We start from the raw sequence: 25858 nt of genomic DNA, 5'->3' as shown, positions 1-25858 counted from the left end.
TAGGCCTTAAGTTCACCACGCTGGTCCAATGCAAATTGGCAGACTTCACACACATAGAGTATTAAGAAAATTCTCAGGTATACAGGTTTCCTCACAATGTGATATGGATATGACCTCTTCCTTTCATTCGGAGAGTGTAGGTTCAAATCTGGTGTAGGGCATGCAACTCCAACTTTTCAGTTATGTGCATTTTAAAACATTAAATAGCACCTATCTCAGACGGTGATGGAAAACATCGTAAAATATATCAGTTAATATAAAAATAACTTCAATAACTAGGTACTTTGAATGACATCATGCTTTGCACAACTTACCGCCCCAAATCCCGAGCTTCAATTGGTTCCTGTTTAAATTTTCGACGTAATCCCCAAGAAACCTGTTCAATACATCTACAACAATCGATTCGAAAACCATGGTAGATATTTATTTCGTATCACTTCATAGAAATATTTATACCATTTTTCTCAGGACATGTTAATAATTATTGATAATAAATTCAAAACATAATCGTAACTTCGACAAGACATTCACTAAATATTGTTTTAATTGATAATTAGGTGTCTCATTCAGTTTGACTTTAAATCTTATCGCAGCACGCACAATAAAATTATTTTTAAAAATGTAAACTTTTCTTCGCACGAAATATTTCCTCTACCAAAAAGCCGTAAAATACCTACAGCTGTCACTGTCAGCTGTCACAAAAAGTTTGATTGACATTTGACATTAAATGTTTTTAACTGGCTTTACGGCTCTAAGTTCTAGCTTTAATGGCAAAAACCTTGACAGATCGCAATAGCTACGTTCCACATATGAACCCTATCGATCTTGCTCAAGACCGCAGTATATCTCGTTCCTCTTGCTATCTTATACTAAAGTGGAATGGATTATGGAGCTTTTGATATAAAAAAATACAAAATAGCAAGCAATAAAAAAGGGCTTTTTTTCTCTCTTGATAAAAAAAGGGCTCTTGATAAAAAATATATTAGCAAAACCATTATACCACAATTAGCACAATTATTATACCTTTACCTTACCTCTACCACAAGTGTCTACTTTGAACTTTGAAACACTTTAACCTGCTTACAACTTTATTGTTACTTCGAAGGGATTTTGCCATGTAGGAATAAAAATAATTTCAAAATATAACATCATTTTATTATGGCATAGGTTATTATTACATACAAGCAACAGCGATACGAAACATCTCGTCATTTGGGGCATTGCGATCGTAAATTACATATTTTTATATACTAAATTCAATATAACTTTATTTTAAATTCTTATTTATAATAACCAGCGCAAATAAACGCCACATTGTGCCAATATCATTATTTAAATTCATTACAAGCACAAAATCGTGTTTTGCGGTGGCAAAAATTTGTCTATGAATTCTTAACATAATTTGAGGCATACTATAACACTAACATCAAAGCTTTTAATAATTTATTATATAAATATCATCATGTTTTTCGAAACACATTCATTCATTAAAAAAACAGGAAGTAAAAAATAAAAATTACCTAAATGGTAATTCTATTATTAATACTATCCAAGCAGTAAAGAGGGGAGGGTTTTCAAAGCAAAGCAACAAAATTATATCATAAACATTATTTTTTTAATTAGTGAGCTTGAAATATTACTCGGTTGTTTTTGACTCTACTTGCTGCACCTATTTTCTATGGTTTATTAATTATTATAAATACCTTAAATACATAATATAGCAATGGCGTGCACTTCATAGATACAAAAATGCACTGCCTACCCTAAATCCACGGAATACATAGTAGAATACATAGCAGGGGACAAGAATTTTTCCAATTATTAAATATAGTGCATACCCTATTTAAAAATCTTGTGCACGCCACTGGGTATGATCCTCCTGCCTTGCAGGTTAAATAATAGAATATGAAACAAGATGAATAGTAACAAGTTTATACCTATTAGTATTATATATCATTGTATTATTAATATCATCTACATTTTAACTTGGCACTTTAATGTAATATAAAAGTTACTTCTTATTAATTGTATAGAGATTCATTTGCGAAATAATATCATGTTTATTTATCGGTTATTGTGTGTAAATATATATAATAAGCATATTATAGCTATTAGCCAACTATTAGCAATAATAAAATGAAAATATACCAAAATGTACATTGTACAATCAAGACGTACACACATAATGCCATTTTTATTTTAGGAGTAGTTTAATAGGTAAGGAATATAATAATTTAAAAGGCCTCAAATTCATTTTTGAAGATGTTATTGACACCTTAAAGTGACTTTACGTCTTCTTTATTTTAAAGGCTCGTGGTTATTTAATATTGATTTCCCATTGACCTCTTATAATAAAAGGACGCACAATCATGTAGAAAATTTCACTAAAAAAAGTAACCAATTTTGCTTTGACAGTTTTAGAATTATTGGTAAAGAAAATAATACCTAAAGGCCTTTAAATATAGTCCAATATTCAATAAAATCCCAAATTCAGAGCAAATTCAACCTTTAGGACTGAGTTTAAGGTTGTATTTGCAAATGCGACTATGTAAATAAATGCGACTGATTGAATTGAGTGCCACGAAGTTGTATTAGGCACTCATTGAGTGGGGACGTTTTTTAGTCGCTGATTGTGCATCCACTTTTTAATAGGAGATCGATGTGATTTTTTTTTCATTTGACAGCAATTTTAATTTATGAAGTTTCTAGCAAATTATGTGTTAGAAACATCAAAAATGTTTTTACCAACTATGCAGCTACAAATTTAAACTTGAGGCCTTTAGCTACCAACTATAAGGACACTTATTCTTCAGTCATACACTTTTCATACATAATATATGGATTATAATTAGGAATGTATACAGTTATGTGCACACTTAAGCACCGCACAGTAAGAATTTAATTCACAATCTAGTTCAGGGGTAGCAAACCGTTGACTTTGATTTGGAAAAAAAATAATCAGCGCCAAATTCTTTCCCAAAATCGGTAAATTTTCTGGGGTAGAAAACCGTTGATTTTGACTTAGCCGAAAATTAAACGGCGCCATATTCTTTTCCAAAATTGGTAATTTTTTTTAAACTAACTTCATGAATGATTTTGTTACGTATAATATAAATCAAAAGATAAAACAAAACATATAAACATATTTTTTCGCCATAAGCATAGGTATTATTTTGGCGCGTGCTATGTTATGGTTTTGCCATTCCTGATGCAGTCTGTTTTCAATGTTGCCAGCTTAAATGTGCTTATTCCATTTGTTTAAAACACACTACGTTCAATAAAATGTAGTTAGATATTTCATCTCTAACAAAAAAATCCTTAAATAGTAAAAAATGTAACCAGATTTGTTCAAAAACTATTGCAAATCTGAATTCATCACACAAAATAAACCTTTAAAATTATATCTAGAAGATTACATTATTTTAGATACAGTTTAACAAAATCATTTTTTTTTTGTAATTATTATGCTGTATAGCGGATGACTAGGTAATTTCATTGATAAAGAAGTTGAGTGAAGAAGTCAATATAGAATTTCATTTGTGGAAGCGTTAGAATGCAATTATATAAAATAACTTACGAAAAGTTATTATAAATCTTTTAATGAGAGACATGAACTGTCAACTCATAAATATAAATCTAAAAAATATAATAAATCAAAACTTTCTGCAGTATTCTTAAAACTAGTTATTAGTTTTAAGAATACTGCAGTTTTAAATTCATTTGTTTACCAAAAAACTTGCTAATAACACCAAAAAAGAAACAAAGCAACACTTTAAACTACAAGACTTCAATAAAATAATTAACAAAAAATATATGGCAGTTGTTTTAAATTATGTAGTTTCAAATTGTGTTCCAAAATTGGAACAATATTTTTGTTCCATAATTGGAACAGTATTTTCGTTTGCACATAATATTATGTTAAACTAATTAACAATATAGATAAAAATAATTTTTTCAGTTGTTTCGTGTGAGCAAAGGGTTAAATACGAAACTAAAAAGAAAAAAAGTTCATTTATCACTGGTAAAATAGACAAGTTAGCTTAACATTTAGCGTTTACTTCTTAAACTATTAGTACATTTCTCTTAAACTAATTCGAATTCATATAATTACAATATTAATGTACACCATTCAGTGGTTTACCGTTTTCAGCCACCCCCTTTTCATCTATCAAACTCAAGGAGGATATTGATATATCCTCTTCATCTGAAAACAACAAATACATTTAATTTTTTAAATCCAAAGGTTCCCAAACTATTTTCTTACAGACCACTTTCAAAATTCAGCTGTTTTTTATATATCTTATAGTAGCGGACGCCCGCGACTTCGTCCGCGTGAAAATCGATGACCCCTACTTCAACCCCTATTTCACACCATTCTATTTATATTTTTGCAAAGTTTTTAAAGTATAATAAATGTTCCACAAATCATTTTACATTTACAAGTGAACCTTGAAAACTAAAGGAATTTCCATACCAGCTTTCTACCCCTAGTTTACTTTCTGATTTTATTTTCGCGACAAAAAGTATCCTTATTAGTATAACTTATTAATACCTTCTTCGTATTATGGTTTAGAAAATAATTTTCAGAATTTTTGGAACCTGCATTAATTAGATAAATATTTTGTTTGTTTCACTCCCTTGTCTACAAATTAAACATAGACAATACAGTAAAAGTGTTCAAAACAGCCAATAAAAATAAGTGGAATTGAATTCATATCCGGTGTAAGTTGTCAATGTCATGTAATATTGTCAAATGTCAATATAACACAAGTTAAAAAGAAACATTAAATCATAGACAGAGAAGCATGAAACAAAAGAATTCCATAAATTGCTTTAAAAACGCCTTAAACGAACGCGATTATGCGAACATCACTGACTATCTCAGGGTGTGAGTTACGAGCATGTTGCCATGTTAAAAATTCTTAATTAATCTTGTCAGCTAATTAAAAATTACATTTTATATAAAAAATAAAATGGCTACAATAAATAAAAAATAAAATGGCAGGCTAGAAATTTTTTTTTTTTGGTTTTAAGCCCTATATTTTATGTTCTTTTAAGATAAAATTATAATTTGTTCTGCTTACTCCACACTCGAAATAAAGGCCCAGCCTCCATACAAAATTGGGACATGTCCTTTTATCTTTTTATGTCAAGCGGTTCTCGATATTTCGTTACGAGTGACTTTCGGTTTTAGATACCGAGGGATGTATTGTACAGACATTTACCTGACGTTTCGAAAGAGCTTGTAAACTAAGCCTATTTGAAATAAATGAATTTTGACTTTTGACTTTTGATAAATACCTGAGCTTACGTCGGATTGATTCCGTGGGCTGAGGCGACAACCTTTAGACATGTAACTCTTCAATTTGCCGATCGACGCAAGTATTAACCTGCAAAATAATTATGTTTGAAATCATCATTATCCGGAGTAGAGGTTGATTCCATAATTTTTTAATCAACTTCAAAAAAGATGAGGTTCATAAGTTGATTGGTACTCGTACAACAGAGATCTTACAAAAGTTAAAAACTGTGTTGTGGTGGTGTGGTGATAATCGACCAATTGCAGCCGAACCGGATGTATCACTCTCTCTCTTTCGTTGCGATAAAACGAAAAGAGAGCGATATATCCTGTTTGGACTTTGGCAATACGACAATACATCATTTTGTCTTCACAACATACCTTAGGCCTAATGGTACTAGATAATGATTGGGACAGATAGCTTAACATACTACCTAAGTTTCAACAAGGGTTTCAACAATTTCCCAATTCTAGGCTGAGAGTATAACGTGAGTTTTAGCCATGTTTCATAATCAATTAATATAAATAACACTCACGATAGTTTAAATTGTAAAATACACAAATTGATTGGTACTCGTACAACAGAGTACACAAAAATCCTGTTTGGACTTTGGGACTATGTGTCGACAATATATAATTTTGTCTTCACAACATACCTTAGGCTTAACATGCTACCTAAGTTTCAACAATATCCCAACCCCAACTCCAGGCTGAGAATAGTTACTGAAGTTTTCTCGAATCTTCCCGGTACTTACCCTAAGAACACGGGGCTGGGTGAGAGGGGTCGAGAGAGATACTCCGGGTGGAACTGCACGGACACGTAGTAGGGGTGCGAGTCGACGACGGCCACCTCCATGCGCGTGCGAGTCACGTCTTTGCCGACGAAGCGCAGGCCGCTCGCCTCGAGACGCTCGATGTACTCTGGGTTCACTTCGTAGCGGTGTCTGTGGCGTTCTTCTATCTCCTCTTTCTTGTACAGTTTTGCTGTAAAATTTTAAAATAATAATTATTATTCTGGAGTTAACATTTTTTACTACAATCCAAAGAAATTTATGCATCCAAGATGGCTGATTTTTTTTAGTTTATATGCTGTAGAAGTGGGTGTGTGCAAAATTTCTATATACCCTATTTAAAGAATTGAAGCAAATTCTATATTTGAATGGGTATCCAAAACTGCTTAAGTATAATCATACCAAATTTGGCTAGGCAGGTAAAACATTCGCGAAGAGGATGAGTATTTACCAATTTTCATGAAATCCCTTAAGCCTATACCTGTTGGTCACAATTCCCAGACTCTGCTTATTGATTTTCTTTTTCCTATACGATGTAACCGACACCCACACAGTGAATTCATGGAATGCTTTAACATTCGCTTCCGTAGTATGGTATCGGAACTTTGAATCAAGTATGAAATATCCTTTTGTGAATGGTGTCACACAAATTAGGCTAATGACTTTGTTGACCGCTAATAATACAAAAATAATATGTTTATAATTGGACATATTAGAGTATTAGCTGCTATCTACTATAGGAAGCCTACATTTAACTAGACTATAAGTGTTACTATATTTAAATAGACTATATAGTTAAATAATGTAAGCTTTAATTATTTTAATTTATAAGTTTGTAGAATGGTGGAAAGCCACAAAAATAAAGTTTGGCTGAGTTTGTTGTGGGCTCTATTCGGACCATGGCACGTTTAGAACCCTCCTTTTTAAGCTTTCGACTTTACTTACCACCAATGAATCATGGCATTTCAAAAATGCTTGTAATTAAAATAAATGAATTTCGATTTTTTTTTGATTTTCATACTTACATACAATGGAGGGATCCAAATATGTTTTCCTCTTTCCCAGTCGCATAGTGCCCCCAAGGTTTCCAGGATGATGCTCCGGCATATCGATCACAAGTTTATCATCACAGTCCGGGTTCACTTCAGTAGTATTAGCGCCTTTTAAGCCAAGCACGTTTCTTGCGAACTCTATGACCGCCGCTTGCAATCCGAGGCATATACCTAGCATGGGCTTCTGGGTTTCTCTACACCACTGGCATGCCTCAATTTTGCCTTCTATACCCCTTTGTCCGAAACCGCCAGGAACGATAATGCCACTGTAATAAATCATTTGTTATGTTTGTTATAACTGTTTATTTTATTTTTAAAAAAAATTACCAGAACAGGAATTACCTACAATTCCCGCTCTGGTAATTTTTTTAAAAGAATACTTGTCATATCTTTTAAATATGAGCAATATTCCCATCCCTCTAACTAGTCGGAAAAAATTATATTAGGAGTAGGTACGACAGCGGGCTGAGATCGAACCACAACCTCTTGGTGATAAGTCTGGCCCCATTGCCGTTGAGCTATTGAGGCTTCAATTGTGAAGTGACATTATTGCACTAAATCACTAAAGAGGTACTGGTTAGGCAGCGTGACAGTGTCCACGCTGCCTAACAAACAACTGAGCTCAAGTCATCAATTACCCTTTTATTTATACCAAAACTGATGCCTCCCCTCTGTTATAACATAAATAAATAATGAGTGTTAATACCACCCGTAATTGAGGAACTTGTAACAAAATATAACACAAATAAAAAGTAAGTTGAGTATGTGTAACATCGTAAGAAAACAAGCCAAACACATAAGACTGGTTGTGCCTCGCTCTAGCTTTTCCGCTCGGCTCAGGCGGAACATGACTTTGCAGCCGGCGTTCAAAGACGTTATCACTTAAAAAAATATATATGCAGGCATACTTACTCGCTTTTGCACAAATCCTGCCATGCCTTGTGATATGCGACGGGGTCATCAATCTTTGTCTGCTTCTCCAAGTTGACCGCTTCGATGTAAGTGAGCACGAGCTTGCACCCCGCTGCAATGCATGCATGCTGCAGAGCCTTCGTGACACTTGCGTAGCTGTCCTCCAACTTGGTGTACTTCCCCACGAGAGCAATGTTGACCTCTCGTCTGAGATTGTCCACCCTTTTGGCAAGGTTGCGCCATTTTTGCATAAACCTACAAAAGAATCGATCTTCGTAATCGTAATTGTAAATTAGATTTTTTTCTCTTTAAAAAAATTAGTGTGCTGCTTGTTAGTAGAGTTAATATATGTTTATATTGTATGTATAAATTAATCATGTAAATATGTGTTTTAAAAGAACAATTGTGCCGAGTTGATTATCAACCAGCCTTCTGAACTGGTAGAGTCTACAAAATATAGTTAAACTCGATGTTAATAGCTTAGTTTACAGGCTGAATTGAATATTTGCCATATCTTTTAAATGTGACTCCCGTTCCTCCCCAATTAGTCGGAAACAATGAATTAGGAGGCGGTAGCGGAAGGGCCCCTTCCCTGCATTCATATGATACATTAAGTGGTTGCTTAGCAACCATTTACGTAGAGATGATCGCTAGTAATCTATAAACATGGTTCTGTTTTGTTGACACTACTTCAGTTTCTCAAACTAACGAGCCTACCTGTATGCCTCACTATTACAACTAAAATCAAACAGTTTTCCCAACATAGAACATCTGTATTTAACTTCATAACAAATGAAATAATATAATTAGCGTACCTAACAGATATTGGAAAAATTTATAGTTACCTACTCGATGAAACGAAAACATTATTTTCATAAACAAAATATATATATGTACATAAAGTTAATGTTACTTTAACTTTAAACTGAAAATCCATACTGGAATGAAAAACACAACCAAATTTAGAAAATAATGAATATTATATTATTTGTGGATGCGTCGTATATGTATAATTTATCGAAAGTATATTATAATTACTTAATACTAACTTTCAAAACAAAAAAATAACTCTTTTTTTCATTCATTACATTGTTATATAATATGGTATTAATAGAAAAAGATTACCTTGATGGACGTGGCATAGAAATATTCAGCTGTAGTCTCTCATTCAAGTACTGAACTACACCTTGGTTCTCCATAAGCAGTGGAACATGATACACTGATGTTAAATCATGAACACAGATTACCTAAACAGAAAAAAATGTTTATTATATAAGGAGGAGAAGTGCTATTTTAATTTTTTTTTTATTATTTACTAATGGACCCAGTCAAGCTTCGCTTTGACTTTTATGCACTTCTTCCATACCCTTACCGACTCTACTCCAACCCTACACCTACCCTACGTCTACCCTACACCTACCCTACCCCTACCCTACCCTATGCCCACCCTACCTCTACCCTACTCTTACCTTACTCCTACCCTCCCCCTACCCTACTCCTACCCTACCCCTACCCTATACATATTAAAATTCAAATTAATACGAATCGTTTGTATGGGAGTATAATTTTTTTTTAGTCTTTTTATTTTTTTCTCGCCGTAAAAACCATCCTAGAACTTCAACGAACATTTAAAAAAAAGAATTGGCAAAATTGGTCCAGGTGTTGTTGAGTTATGCGCTTACCAACGCATTTTGCGATTCATTTTTATATTATAGACAAGTTAGCCGTTGACTGCAATCGCACCCGATGGTAAATGATGGTGCAATCTAAAATGAAAGTGGGCTAACTTGTAAGGCGTAGAATGAAAATCCACACCCATTTCGGTTTCTATATGACATTGTTCTGGAATGCTACATTACTTGACCGTGGTTAGTTACAGGCAAAGTGTACTACTTTGCCTGTAACTAGCCACGGCCGACCAGCTAGACCTGGACCAATTAAGAAAACCCTAATCAGCCTAGCTGGGAATCGAGCTCTGGAAACCCTTCATCTAAATCTACCGCGCACACCACTGCGCCACGGAGGCCGTCATTTAGGCACTAATATTATGTTTAGTCTATACTACTGTCTAGTACAGCTCAAACTGTAGTTTAAGCTGCTAACTGTCAGCCAATGTGCCACTGCTTTTTAAATCAATGATATAGTTTCTGTACAATTTAATATGGATATACTTTTTATACACATAAGATCTTGTCTCTTGAATCACTCTATCTATTGCTGAAAACTACATTTAAATCTGTTGAATGGTTGTTTTTTGACTGTGGAAAGACTGTATTAGGAGTGGGTACGACTATAGTCAGCTAGCGGGGATTAAAACACCACTCCTTGGTGATGTGTTTGGTCGCTTTACTGTTGAGCTATTGAGTTTTAAAAATCTATGTGAACATCCATTACAAGCAAATACATTTTATACAATGTAATGATGATATAAATAATTATTATGATTGGTATCAGTCACAGACACCTTTTTACTTTGTATAATATAAAGTATAGTATGTTGTGGGTAGGCTAATAAAAATTTAACAGTTTGATTTGACTAGCTACACATCTCTGAGTAATACAACGGTATCATGAACTCGAGTGTTTTATATGAAATACCAGATATATTCGTTTCTGAGCCCAAAAACTAAGTCCTGTTTGTAATAGACACAAATTTTATGTTGACCTCTCTGGTGCAGTAGGTAGTGCTGTGGTACTTAATAGAGATGTCCTGGATTCAATTCCCAGTTCATGTAAATCATTTTACATTTTTGACATAGCTCAGATTTGGTCTGTGGTAGCCATTATATAGGCAGCCATTATATATTATATAGGAAGGCTGTGGCAAGGTATCACCCTACTAGCAAAGACATACTACCACTCTACTTAGCAAGTTGGTACAATACCAAATAGAAACCATCTGAAGTATGGGTAAAAAATGTATCTCTTCGAAGTTCCGTTGTCCTGTGGTCATCAGGTGAGATCAAGATCAAAGGCTAACTTGACATTAAATTAACAAACACCTTTGCTTACCTGTTCTGGTGCAACATGACAGAAGTTTGAGATTTTCTCTTTGACATTGTGGTTGATAGGCTTCTCTGAGCGACACAGTATTAGGTCTGGTGACAGTCCAAGGCCACGAAGTTCTCGCACTGATGATTGTGTTGGTTTAGTTTTTGGTTCTCCGGTTGATTTTGGCTAAAAAAAACATACAGACGTATTTAAAGCAATGGTAGAATATTAATTAACTTAACTCCCAATAAACATAAAAAAGCTTTGAAATGACTAATTAAATCAACTGTTTTTGTTTATACTCGTTATTACTGGGAGTAGATATAAAATATGTAGAGGTTTATTTGTGTGTATCTAGTGTAATACACTCATTTTTATGTGTGTCTAGTGTATACATTAATGTGTATTTATTTGTATGTATGTATATTATTTACATTTTTATACACCACCTGCAATATTTCACTCGTAATATTTTCCTATCCTGGCCTGCCTGGAAGAGATCGCTATGTTGCGATAATGCATTTTTGTGTCCAACTTATTATTTTCTTATTTGTTTGTTAAATAAAGAAACAACTAAGTCACTTTCAGATTCATTAAGGCTGGAAGATTTTTTTTTATTTTTGTGTTATTTCTTTACATATTGCTACTTTGTGAAAACAGACAAACATTATGTAGTTTTCTCATACAAGGTACTAGAAATCTACATAAATTATATAAATAAATCCAATAACAATTTAGAATTTAAATACATTGAAATGGAGCAAGGGGTACTAAAGTAGGTACTTATTACCATTATCTTTTTTTATATATGCTTATCACAAGTTTGTATACAAGGAAGTTACTTTTAACTACAAAATAAGTGATTATTAATATATTAACCAGTCATACTAACCATTGGTACTAATGACACATGAGCACAACAGAAATTCTCTTTCTTAACTCGGAACTGGAACTGTCTGAATGCTTCAACAAATGACATTCCTTCTATATCACCGATAGTGCCCCCCAACTCTACGATGCAAACCATTGGGGGTGTGTTCTCAGGTGTAACTGGAATATGGGCTACCCTCTGTACCCATTCTTGAATAGCGTCGGTTATGTGTGGAATAACTGTTAATGAAATTATAAAAAAAATTGATGTATTTTTTTGACATGACAACTTCTTATAATTCGATAGAGCCTCCACACCCAAAAAAAGATGATGTATATGTCATTACCTCGCTCTAGGGTTGCCACCTTTTTTACAAGAAATAAAGTATATTCTGGTCTATGAAGATTATTAAAAAGTGCAACCATTCCATCAGTATTTTCTTCATTATTTTTTTTTAAATGTTGTATCTCATTTAAAAAAAAATAATCTCATGGTTACAATACAGCTATTATACTATACTTTAAATGTAAATCATATAAGGCAGATCTTGTGGAAATTAGATGAAGTTTTACTTAATACTTCAGTTTTAGAACTTCTCTGTGGTACTTTTTTTTAATGCAATATAAGCTGGCGCTTGGCTGCAATTAAGCCTGATTGAAAGCATTCACTTGGTAATTGAAGTTAAACTTTGACCAGAAGTGGAAATTTACATATTGTGAGCCAGGCCGCAAAATCAATTTTCTAGGAGACATGACCCTCGGGCAGGCAGTTTTCTAGTGCAATGAATTGCAATTACAATTCAACATGGGAATACTGGCTACATGCTAAGCAAGGCAAATTTTAATAAGTATTTTTAAGTCTTACATTTAATTTATTTTAATTTTTTTTGTATAGTTTTAGTTAATTTACTTCAATTACCTTTTTAAGGTACAAACCTATTTAATCAATAAGGTATTATTTAAAAAAAATAACTAAGCACTCAGTTTTAAATGATATAATTTGGTGTTAATTTATTATTTACAAGCAATATAAACTAGTCTTACTTTAGTATTTTTTAAATCCACCACCATTATACCGAGGGAAGCTGGGAAGAAACTTAGGTTGATTGAAAAAATGTTCTAAGTAATAGCAAGTTTAACTTATTTATTTTTTTCTAAATTGAATATACCTTGCACTGTTTTTCCGAGGTAGTCGCCGCGACGTTCACGTTCAATCACCTGCTGATATATTTTGCCGGTTGTAATGTTATTATCCCGATGCAGAGTTATATCTAGGAAGCGTTCATAGTTGCCAAGATCGAGGTCTACCTCACCGCCGTCATCAAGTACGTAAACTTCACCTAGAAAATAAAAATAGATGACGCAGATAAATAAAATACATTGATTCCTAGTAAAAAAGTCAGCTTTAATAGTTAATTTATACAACCATGTTCATATGGAGAGAAAGTTCCTGCGTCGATATTGATATAGGGGTCAATTTTAATTGAAGTCACATCAATTCCACAGCTTTTTAGAATTGTGCCAAAAGAACTGGCGATGACACCTTTTCCGACGCCACTTATAACACCGCCGGTGACTAAAATGTATTTCATGTCAGGCATTGTTGCTGTAATAATATAATTAAGAAAATTTATAATACAATAATACGATTATAACCACAAAATTACACGCGAAAATCATAAATTAGCAAACATACAGCTAGCGCGGCGCGCCATCGACCATAGACTAAAAATCACAGACAGAACTAGGGCGAACAGACGGGCATAGAATACAATAAGATAGGGTACAGAATTTTACAATACGCAGCAAAAAGTATAAATTGATTACATTCCACTTACAGATCATACCGATCACTTTAACTACCGTAAGTTTTCCTGTTCTACTTGATTGTGAACGATGTAATTTTAGGTTTAAGTAGAATGGAATACTTATGTTAAGGAACGTTTTGAGCGCTGACGTAAGTATTAAATAGTGAGATACAAAAAGCAGTCTATTTTTAATTTTATGTTTTTGAGATTTCAAAATGATGTATAAAAAATTTGTAATAAATTATAAATTGGTATCATATAATTTTCTGATTTACCGTAAAAATAATTCATAAAATTTTAATGTTTCTACACCGGTTCATTCGTAGAATCTAAAATTTTCAAAACACTGTTATTTTTATCTAAATTCTGAACGTCCTCTGAATCTGAATATTTGAATTTTAAACATAAATGCACAAATAACAAAGAAATTTGTAATTTTGTATGAACGTCCATACAAATCTAACGATCAGCAAATCATTGACGTCATTAATTCGTGCCATTTTGTTCGGGACGTTTTTCAAGGATCCGTGGCAGTGCCGCAAATCTGACCCTTTAAATCTCTGTAGCTCCGAAAGTAATGATCGGAGAATTTTTTTTGAAAATTTTTTATCAACATTACATCTACTAAACAACGTTAGGGTTTTCTTCAAGAGAAAAATAACTTATTACTAGATTTTTACTACTAGATTCGCGTACCTTGTTGATAAAATAAAAAAGTAGTGCGTGCGTCATTGATTGGACTAACAATACATCAACACTTAACTTTTTAAATATTTATTCACAGTATGTAATGCAGAAAATATTGATATATTTTACAATATTTGCCCTTGGTACTCTACAAAGATATGCCGACAACAGACGCTACTGTGTCAAAAAACCACTATACAATTCAAATAGGCGTTAAAACTTTTTTATATATAACAAACTTATATTAGTAGGTGTATTATTAACCTTTTTAACGAAAATAGGTTGGGAGGTAGCTAGATACCTAACTATACTCATTATTTTTGGAGTTTACTCCTTAAGAATCGATTTTTTATATATAAGGCGCACGGTATGAGAAAAATCCGAGGGGTAAAACCAACTGAACTAACGAAAAAGTGTCACGTTTTTGGTGCGCACCTTTAGTGCGCAACTTTCTAATTTAGCTGTGAGTGTATTGAGACGTACATAGCGTATGCTATATAGGCGACTATACCTATATACTATATGTTATTGGGCTTGTTTGTTTCTATTAGTGTCGATGTATTTATATTGCTATTTTTGGAGTTTACTCCTTAAGAATCGATTTTTATATATAAGGCGCCCGGTATGAGAAAAATCCGAGGGGTAAAACCAACTGAACTAACGAAAAAGTGTCACGTTTTTGGTGCGCACCTTTAGTGCGCAACTTTCTAATTTAGCTGTGAGTGTATTGAGACGTACATAGGGTATGCTGTATAGGCGACTATACCTATATACTATATGTTATTGGGCTTGTTTGTTTAATGATTATATCATTGTAAGAGTAAAATATATAATGTGAAGTATATTATAAAGTCTATTAGTTATTTTACAATTCTATACATTTAGTTTTCTTTAACATAAGTATTACTAAAGCCCTACTCGATGTGCACTGTTTACAACAAAAAAAAGTGTGTATGTTAAAAAAAACAAAAAGTTAGCTCGAAGCACGTCTCAATACTCGCGCCTATTAAGTGAAAGGTGCGCAACCGAGGTGCAGCAGGCCGCGGCGTGCGCACCCGCCTACAGCGTGTACATGGGTACGATGTGCAAGTTGTTGGCGGCACAGCGCACGGTGAAAGGTGCGCAGAATAGGTTGCGCACAAAAAACGTACCGAGGGGTATAAATGAAAAACAAACGTATAAATGAAAAAACAAACGTATAAATGAAAAAAAACGTACGTAGCCGCCATAGCGTGCACATGCCTAGCGCGTCCGCACGCACGTGCACGCTGTTGGCGGGCGCGCACGCAGCGCTGCACCTCGGTTGCGCACCTTTCACTTTTCAGGCGTTGCTATTGAACAGAGTAAACTCCATTCGTGCGTCGGAGCTGACACACTTTTTTTTTTATCATTATACTGGCTAAAGTGAACTAAAAATATTTTTTTTATATTTTGTTTTTTTTTTTATTATTCTTTACAAGATAGCCCTTGACTACAATCTCACCTGATGGTAAGTGATGATGCAGACTAAGATGGAAGCGGGCTAACTTGTTAGAAGGAGTATGATAATCCACACCCCTCTTCGGTTTCTACTCGACATCGTACCGGAACGCTAAATCGCTTGGCGGTACGTCTTTGTTGGTAGGGTGGTAACTAGCCACGGCCGAAGCCTCCCACCAGCCAGACCTGGACCAATTAAGAAAATCTTAATCGGCCCAGCCGGGGATCGAACCCAGGATCTCCGTTTTGTAAATCCACCGCGCATACCACTGCGCCACGGAGGCCGTCAAAAAAAATAATGTTGATAGACAGCGGTTACGTTTTTGTGCGCAACCTATTCTGCGCACCTTACACCGTACGCTGTCGCCAACAGCACGCATGTGCACGCTGTTAGCGGGCGCGCACGCCGCGGCCTGCTGCACCTCGGTTGCGCACCTTTCACTTTTACGCGTCAGTATGGAAACATATATAGTGTATGCCGCCGGGCAACATACACTGTTTATACAGTTAGACATAAAGTAAACTCCATTCGTGCGTCGGACACGACATACACACACGGCTGACACACACTTTTTTTTTTGGTTAATAATATTACAAACGATAACGAACGGGCGAGGCACGTAGCGCAGCGTGTGCAAAAGCGTCCGATTGCCTGTTTAATTCCCCCCTAGGGTAGCGCGACCACGTTTTTTCCGGGCCTGTTATTATGAAAAACGATCGTCGATCAACGATAGTCTTATTAATTGAATCATACATTATGCTAAATATTAATAAATCCTCTGATCATTTACATGAAACAGCTCTCTCAAAACTATTTTGACAGAGCTGCCATCCATCCCAACCAACTAGTGGTTGAGGCCTGCAATTACACTCCCAACCTAAACGCTAACTGCAAGCAGAGGCGTCCCAAGAACGTCCTTTACGATCCAGACGATGACATAACAACCGACAATGCTTCCCAGGTAACACAATCACAAGCTACACAGCGTCTTCGCCGGCGAAGACGAGGTCCCCGATATCTAACGTCACCCGGACGTGGGTTTTCTAACTCACGATCTTGGGGGCGTCCGGACTGATTTACTCAGGTCACGGTTACCTCCTCCAGAATGGCCTTCTAAGCCGAGGTCCGAGTCTCATAGGAGACGCCCTTAGAGAGCCGTTCCGTCCTCTATCTTTCTTTCAGCCTTCGGGTCACATCAGGCGATGCTTCTGCGCTCGCCCACCCCCCCGGTGACGCCGTAGTGGTTCCGCAGGGAGCTATCGGCACCTACTCAGACAGAAAAAAAAAAAAAATGATCACTAAGTCGAACGTAGCCTCTATAATCAGCAGAAGCATGCCATGGGAACTTAGAAGAACGTGAAGTCTCTATGAAGCAGCGCCATCTACATTCTAGATTTAAGATTCCAGGATAGTAAATTCAATGACTTAAGGTGTGTATGTAATAAAATGTTTTTAGAGATTGAAACCGTATAAGCACGGAAAAAAAGAAGAATTATTTTTCCTTTTAATTATGTCGCGTAATAGGAAGAATGTGTTTGTATTTTTAAAGCAAAGGGATTATTTAAGAAAGACAGTAAGTGTACATTAATTTCAACGACTTTTCACATAGTCATTTGGCCTAGTGGTGTATAACAAAGGTACGATCTATTAATCCTCAGTTCGAGCCCGGGGGTATCAATGGAAAACTTTTTGTCTTTTTTTTTCGTTTTTCCTCTATTGGTTTCTTCAACTATTACAAAATCAAAAATCTCTCTCCTTTACAAAAAATATGCATTATTATTTTTATAACAATAATGGATACTGTACTAAATAAAAATACCGTGGCTAGTTACTAGATGGCGCTATCACAGGCGTTCCGAAAAAAATTTGAGTAGCCTATCTATTACCAATAATACACTGTAATCTTTGAGCAGAAGCATAAAATGTTAAAAGTTTATATCCGCCTTTGCTCCTCCTGAATAAAGTTTAAAAAGTAATGATGGACCAAAGATCATATAAAGAAACAACACGCAAACCAAAGACGCAAACATTAACACTAACGCTCTGTCACTATTCTAGTATTTGTGGTTCTATTTATGAATTATGTCTTTGTTTGACATAAATATTGTATTTGTCTGTGGTTATAGTTTCGTGTTGTTTGTATGCTGGAATTTTCTAATTTTCTGTTCTCCATAGGTTTAAAAGATTAATTTGCAGTTTAAATCCAGTAAACCAGTAGTCTTGTAAAGAACAGTTGACCTAAGTTAAAATGCCCAAGTATTATTGTGATTATTGTGATACATACTTAACCCATGACTCTCCTAGCGTGCGCAAAACACATTGCACTGGAAGAAAACACAAAGATAATGTAAAATTTTTCTATCAGAAATGGATGGAAGAACAAGCCCAACATCTCATTGATGCAACTACTGCTGCATTCAAAGCTGGAAAAATTGCACAGAATCCGTTTGGCACCAAAGGAACAGCTATTCCGCCACCGTGGGATCCATCAGTCATGGGTCCAGGAGGACCTAGACCACCGGTTCCTACGCCGGGAGGACCGCCTGGCATGATCCCGCCGCCGTCAATGGGTCACGGAGGACCAATGGCTCCACCAATGATGATGGGACCGCACGGTCCTATGCCTCCTATGATGGGAATGAGACCACCAATGATGGGTCCATTAATGGGACCCATGGGTCCTATGGGACCAATGGGACAAATGAGACCACCTCTAATGAATGGACCTCCTATGAATAAATAGTTGTCAAATAAAACTTAATAAATTAATGCAGTTAGTTCAGAATGGTATGGTAATATTGTGACGGGTGATTAATTTTCCCAGAAAAAATGAACTTTCTCAATTTTCTCATAATGTGTTTGATATTATTATGGTCATGGTATGGTCATCATCTATTTCTATAGAAATAGCTTTACCTACATAACATTCTGAACCCCAGATGTCTAGATTTTATTATTGCAGAGGATAATTTTGACAGGTATATGAGAACTATAGTGTTAGTGTGAATGATCTAACATACTTAGCAATGTGACTGGTTATAAAATGTTTTTCATTTAAGGTGACCAAGTTATGTGAGTGAAATTCATTGAAGCGTTAATAAATTGATATTTCCAATGATGAAAATTGCTAATAAGGATAGAAATTACAATTTAAAAATGTGTTTGTGCTTTGCTGATGTTCCTTCAGTATACACAAATGGAATAACCAACTGTTACGCCAATCTATTATTTCAGACTACATAAAATACAATGTTCATCATAGTTTACGTATTTGTAAAGAAACAAACTGATGTAAGTATTTGGTAAAATAAAACAGGATTTTGTAACTTCCTTTGTTTATTTCTATTATACCGACCCTGTTGTTATAATATATCAAAAACTGTTATAATGGTTTCAAACTCTGAAGAGGAGAGGTGTGAGTCATGTATCTATACTAATATTTTAAAGCTTATGAGTTTGTATGGTTGTTTTGTTTGAATCTCAGGAAGTACTGGTCTGATTTGAAAAATTCTTTCAGTGTTAATTTAGCCCATTTATCGAGGGAAGAGGGGGGGACAAATATCTTAGCAATCCATGGATTCACTATGCGGGTGATGGGTCCATCGTGTGATGGAGTGATAAACTTCGAGCAAAGCCCAGGACCTTTGATCTGGATGTAAGGTCAAGGAATTCCTTGACAATCGATTAACACTCCCCTACTCCACTTGTGTTGATCTCCCTTCAAAGAATTCAAAGAAAATTACAAATATCTTTGTTATTTGTGCGTTAAATGTAAGAAAGCTAAAAATGTATGAATTTTCATCTAATTACGATATAAGAATGTTAGTAGATTTTGAAATTTTATAATCTTAATTTAATAATTTGAATCCACTTATGTAATTTTGACACGTCAGTTAGTTAATATTGAGTTGTCCCCCTAAAAATATAGATTCATAATAATTTACAAATAAAATGTTGTAATATGTTTCAAATGTCTATATTTAATACAGACAAAATTATCTGAAGATTCAGATTTTTTGAAATCATACATGTTGACAATTTTTTTTATTTGATGAAAATTGCCTGAGTGGTTGTAGAATAACGTAATACCGTTATAAGTCGCTAGGTCAAGAAAGAAATATTAAAATTATCATCAATTTAAAAATATTAAAGAGTCAATAAATCCCTGAAAATACCCCTAAAAATTTCAGACCCCTAAAAAAATCCCATTTCACTTATTTGTCCCCTAAATCTGGGGGAAAAACCCCAAGGTGGGAACCCTGCCTGAACCACTTTTATATTTTTGAGTTAATTTCTCCACCCGCTAGATGGCAGTAAAAGGTACAAACAAAATGAATTTTCTTTTCGCCATCCACTACAGGGCTAGGCGTTCCTACTTATACGGGGGGATTTAGAGCTTAGACCCACCAAGCTGCTGCGTTGTAAGTTGGCGGGCTCAGGGTGATAATGTTAAATTCATTAACGACTACTATCAGATGTTAATGATAATGACCGGGACTGACGGCTTACCTACTGTGCTCTCTGAGGCACGTGGATGTAACTCTACCAACTTCCCACGTCCGATCTGAGCATTTTAACAAAGTAAATAACATTTCTTTGAAGAAAGAATACTCAGTATCGTATAGTCAGTGGCGTGCACTTCATAGATGCATAAACGCAATGCATACCCAGTACCCTGAGGATTCATTACATACCTGTTTTGGAGAAGGAATTTTCCATTTTGTGCAATTTGTACCTATAGTGCATACTTACCCTAGTTAAAAAACTTGTGTACGCTACTGCGCATAGCCCAATCCAGATTCGAACCCAGGACCAACTAGACAGAGCAGACCAACGTCCTGCAACGTTGGTCTGCTCTGTCTAGTCTACAACGAAAATATACCTACATATACCTAAGTACATAGTTAACAGGTCCTACCTACCTATCTAATATTTCTATGATCATACCAAATCAAAGAATTATATTACCCTTAAACTATCGATCTTACTAAATAAAATATTTGAGTAGTTCTTCGTGTTCTGCAAGTCTGGCTGAAAAGTGGTACTTCAGTGAAATATATATCACAGTTAGTCGGTACTTACTTTCGTTTAAATTTAAAACATATATACTCGTAGGTACTATACAGAGAGATATGTAACATTTTATTCTGTAAATACATAGGTTACCTAATTTTATAATATTTCATTCGTTTAACGATTTTGTCTTTGTGAAGCTGAGGTCGAGGACATGGATACCGGCGGCTCAACATCGCCTCGCGTCGAAATTATCAATTGAGTCAAATCTATGAGCACCACAACTGCACATACCAGTGGCAATACCCCTTGCAATACAAGAGCCACGTGTTCTTTAGTAATTTGGCTCGCCTTCAATGCTTTAAATACAATGTATGAATATAATAATTGAGTACAGCAACAAGCTGAAACTGCGTACATTTGAAAGAACATAGAACCAAAGTGTTGACGTGCGGCACCGATCACCAGTATCCCAAGTAAAATGTACGCGGTGAAAAGGACCACGGGTGTAATTATTGCATGCGATATGCCCAAGCTTGGCGTGGCACGTACATTAATCAGATTGGCTGTGTTGATCACCAGTCCAAAGACCCGGAGCTTTATCGAGCTGCCTCCGTCGCTCATTGAGCTGTATCATTCCTTCTTATGTACATTTAATTTAACGTCGATAAAACAGTAGGTTGAAATTTGCATTTTATTCTTCTTCATGAGATTTTAATTTTAAATACCTAGAATAAACTAAATTCAAATAAAAGTACCTATCGTTTTATATTTATAGAGAATGTCACACAAAGATTAAATAGGGATGTCACAATACTACCCATAGAGTAGAATGTATATATGGTACAATACTACGCTGTATATACTTTAGGTACTCTTTGTACGATACTATTTCATTAATCTGTGATACCTACAACATATTTAAGTCAATTATATTTTTGTTATTCTCAATCTCAGTAATCTGATAAAAATTAATTACTTAGAGAAATTGTAGAACTTAAATCTATTTTCGTTTGTGCTTGTAAATAAATAATGTGAGACAGAAACACCAGAAACATCTACTATGCATTTATGTGAGTAAAATTTCAATGTACAGAATTTGGCCTCTTACATTTTACGTAGGTATAGATTACTGACCTCTAAATAAACAAAATTAATATCAGCCGACTTTAACAAGGCTATAAAAGGTTATGCCTTTCCTGTAGATACCTAACAAGAATGATCAAAGCAATATGAATATAAATGAAAAAAGCTTAATATTGTTCAAAACGTTTATTTAAAATTTTATTTTTAATAACTTAAAAACCCAAAAATCAGACCTACTTAAAAGTAGATTTAATGTACTACTGAATAAATACTTAAACACTATTTTGTAACTATGTTCCTAGTTTAGAATAATATCTTAATTTCATAAACTAAGATTGGCCCCACTAGAGCTATTGTAAAATATAAAAAAAAAACAAAACAGACACAAAATGTTGTTGAACACTGGTTTTAATTATTGATGCCAGTTAAATGGCACACTAAGCAAGAAAAGACTAGATTAAAGCTTCTTAAATTTCATACCTTTATAAATAAAAATAATATATACATTTTAGAACAATCGTGTAAAAAGCACCGCTTTTCCGTTTTGTCCCACATAATAGTTCATCATAAGGCAGTTTCTAATGTAGTTGGTGATGTTTTCCCTCTTTCGGGAGATACTTTATTTCTTAGAGCCGTTTCATTATTTGGAGAATTAGTACTTTTAAAAGAAGTAAATTTTGGGGCTGACGTTTCTGGAGTATTTTTGAAGAATTCCGCTCGTTTTGCTTGTATTATTTCCGATCTGGATAACACTTGAGTATTAGGATAGTTTGTGCCTATTGGGAATATACCATGATCTATGTTAGAACTTCGGTCTTCATCAATCTTATCACTAATCGGCATTAGGGACCTTCTAGCTCCAAAATGTTGATTTGTCACTATAGGAACTGTTTTAGACGGTGGGATTACAGGAGACATATCACATTTTTCTCCAGAGCTATTAGAATTTTCATCTTCATTGTTTGCTTCAGGTATAGGCGTAGATAGGACGTCTGATCGCGGACTTGCAAATCGCCACTGCGACTTAGGAGAGAGAAGAATCTTCGGGGAATTTTTATGTTCTTTTAATAAATTGCTGGTTCGTCCAGGCGACAGTGGTTGGTTGTTCATTTTTATAGTCTTTCTATTGGTATAGGTTTTCGGTGATCCACTCAGATCAAGTATATTAATTTGCGATCTATTTTCTGGGGGAGTTGAAGGAACTTGGGTTTTATCTTTAGAAAGTTTGAGTTGCTCTACTGCGGACAGTTTATTTGACCTACTTTGTACGGTAGGTGTGTTGAGTTTGACGCTGTGTTGTAACAGTAACTTTTTAAAATCTAATCTTGATGTTTGCTGAAGAGGTCCATATCGGTCTGCACAGGTCTCCTGCTTCTGAATGGCTAACATCCCCCCAGTTTGTAACATTGCGTTTTGTTTGTCAGCATTCGATATTGCTCTGTTTCTACTATCTCCTAAGTAGCCAGTTTCTGGATACCTTTGACTACTTTTAACATTTAAAGATGTCTCAGATACGCTTACGGGCGACATATTTAATGCAGTTAATGCTGGCGATTCTGCGCGGTCTGGGATTTCCTTAATATTGAGCTTCTTTTTACTTTTGTGTATGACTGCGTATAGCTCTTCGTTTGTCATTGTCGATTTAACAGGAGATAAAAGTCGGGAACTTAAATCGATAACATTTTCTTTGTTGGTTGGTGTTGATGATTTAAAAGTGGCTGCCGTTCTTGGATCAATGGGTGATATTTTAATGGAATCTTCGTAGTTCTGCCTAAAAACTCGTTCGATGGATTGTGTTTCAGCAATACTTTGCCTTTTCGGGCTATAAAGAGTTTTTTCTTCTATTGAAATGGGTTTCTCGATGGTAACCGAAGAAGTGGATTTAGGCAGGGTCCAAAATTTTGGCTGGATTATGCCAGGTTCGTTTTCATAATTAATAACACCATGTCTTCCACGAAGATGTGCCGTGAAATATCTATTAAGTGTAGGATTAAGATGGTTCAAGTCGATTGATGGAGGATTTTCTTGTAATTGATGATGTTTTGATGGAGGCTTGACAGCAATTGAATGTCGATAGTCTGAAACGTATAAAAATATTATTTAACGTTTTTTGTGTCGAAATTGCTTTGATCTTAACTTTAATTAAGTACCATTCAGTTAGACTTTGGATATTAGGTATCTTGTTAGATAGATTGAGCAGACTACAAGTTTATTTTCAAATAATGTGTATGTGCAGCGATAAATCTTCAACCATTAAGAAGCTACATTAAAAAAGCTTTAGTAGGTATATCATCTTAATTAAAGCAGTAATGGTCATTGCGTACCACCATACCCCATTTTTAAAAATAATTTAAGAAAAAAGTTTTGTTCGTAAATCTGTGTTATCTTACATGCCAATTAAGCATTAAGCTTAAAACTATGTGAAAAAGTACAACTAAATATATTGTCAATATTTATATACGGATTTTTTAGTATAATCTAAGTGCATGGTTTGTATTTTATTCTTATTTCATTAGTAAAATTTTACTTATTTTAAGATATTACATAAATAAAATGAACATTCTGCTTCCAATGATGCAACTGTTAGTACATAGACATAAATATGGTCTAAAAAGTTAGCCAAAAGTAAGTAGATACATAAAATTATAAAAAATACGATAAATAACACACATAACAAATCTTGAAATTCTGAAAATCTTTTAATACATTTAAGAGCATATCAAAATGACTACGTGTTTTGTTTTCAACGTGCAAGCATGCAGAGATATGTCATGCCAAAAAGCAACTGAAACTTTACCTTTGAAGAAGTTGGCCTTAATAATCGCAACCATTGGAAGCAATCTCGTTCCTTGTGCAAAGCGATGTTATAATCAGTACTTTTAATGTGTATTAAACATTTGTTTATATTGCAAGTAAACACCGTGAACTGATTAATCAGTGCAGAAGTATCTTCTTAAATTAGTGACATGTGGTTATGAACTCAGGTGGGTTAATACAACATCAAGACCGATTTAGTATGACCCCTGGGATTTGGTTTTATGCAATTAAAACGATCGGTTGTGATACTTGGCGGTAAACAAAACATTCTATATCATATAAGCCCTCATTCGCACGAGAGTTTTTTAACAGACGTTAAAAAAGCGTTCAAAAATAGTATGAACTTAGATGAAGGTCTATTTCCAACGCCCAAAATTGAAAATGCAACACGGCTCGAAAAAAAGCGTAGTGTTTTAAAAACGCTGTTGTGTGAACATATACTTGGGAATGCATTTGTTATATTTGAACGCTTTTTTAACGTCCGTTAAAAAGTCTCTCGTGCGAATGAGGGCTAAAGTTAAAATCGATGCTATATTGATGTGTCGTCTTATCATATACACACAATATTATTATTTTACTCATATCAATTATTTGTAAGTTTTGTGTACTACCTAGACACAATTTTAATAACAAAAATGAATTGAGTTCTAACGAGTGGTGAGATTTGGAGATTACTTCAAGAGTTAAAAATATCCCTCACCGCGCGGCAGAACTTTATTCTTAAAATGGTTAAATCCGTGCGTGATTGGGGTGTAGGGTGTAGTGAAGTGAGGGTGAGAGCGTAAGGAGTGAAATTAAATGAAATCAGTGCGTTAATTCACAATAATTTTATAATTATTTACAATAACATTTAAGAACAGAATATCACACCATGCACTTCTCATTAAAACTAATAAATAATAATTAACCATAAGCTGTGCACACACAGGTGAAGGAAGCCACCATGCATTTTATATGAAAATTAAAAAGTAAACAAAATCTATTGACAAACAATGTTAAGAATTTTAAAAATGTACGAATTCTATCACAGAGATAAACTTAGATAAAGGAAG

General features: G+C 34.6%; 4 protein-coding genes across 6 annotated transcripts in view; 1 reads left to right on the top strand and 3 right to left on the bottom strand.

Annotated features, from left to right (window-relative positions):
• Window positions 1–682, bottom strand: part of LOC112042854 (intermembrane lipid transfer protein Vps13) — a 58952-nt gene extending 58270 nt beyond the window's left edge. For all 3 annotated transcript variants that reach the window (XM_024078029.2, XM_024078028.2, XM_024078030.2), the window contains exon 1: window positions 315–682. In XM_024078029.2, the coding sequence (XP_023933797.2) occupies window positions 315–414 (100 nt within the window). In that variant the 5' untranslated portion in view covers window positions 415–682. The remainder of the gene's footprint in view (window positions 1–314) is intronic.
• A 451-nt stretch (window positions 683–1133) lies between these two features.
• Window positions 1134–13758, bottom strand: LOC112042853 (CTP synthase). Its single transcript, XM_024078026.2, has 11 exons — window positions 13612–13758; window positions 13342–13521; window positions 13085–13255; window positions 11938–12155; window positions 11067–11231; window positions 9180–9301; window positions 8055–8309; window positions 7116–7408; window positions 6055–6283; window positions 5302–5390; window positions 1134–4204 (listed from the first exon to the last, which is right to left on the bottom strand). Exons 1-11 carry the CDS (start codon window positions 13628–13630, stop codon window positions 4116–4118), a joined length of 1830 nt encoding a protein of 609 aa, XP_023933794.1. The 5' UTR covers window positions 13631–13758; the 3' UTR covers window positions 1134–4115.
• A 4231-nt stretch (window positions 13759–17989) lies between these two features.
• Window positions 17990–19220, top strand: LOC112042878 (U1 small nuclear ribonucleoprotein C). The gene has a single exon (XM_024078064.2). It carries the CDS (start codon window positions 18139–18141, stop codon window positions 18631–18633), a length of 495 nt encoding a protein of 164 aa, XP_023933832.1. The 5' UTR covers window positions 17990–18138; the 3' UTR covers window positions 18634–19220.
• Window positions 19221–22160: 2940 nt separating this feature from the next.
• Window positions 22161–25858, bottom strand: part of LOC112042852 (uncharacterized) — a 96959-nt gene continuing 93261 nt past the window's right edge. The window contains exon 7 of the mRNA XM_024078025.2: window positions 22161–24067. Within this exon, the coding sequence (XP_023933793.2) occupies window positions 22554–24067 (1514 nt within the window). The 3' untranslated portion in view covers window positions 22161–22553. The remainder of the gene's footprint in view (window positions 24068–25858) is intronic.

Source organism: Bicyclus anynana, chromosome 12 (genome assembly GCF_947172395.1).
Source record: "Bicyclus anynana chromosome 12, ilBicAnyn1.1, whole genome shotgun sequence".
Lineage (NCBI taxonomy): Eukaryota > Metazoa > Arthropoda > Insecta > Lepidoptera > Nymphalidae > Bicyclus > Bicyclus anynana.
The sequence above is the reverse complement of the archived record's forward strand: the minus strand, read 5'-3'. Positions and strand labels throughout refer to the sequence as shown.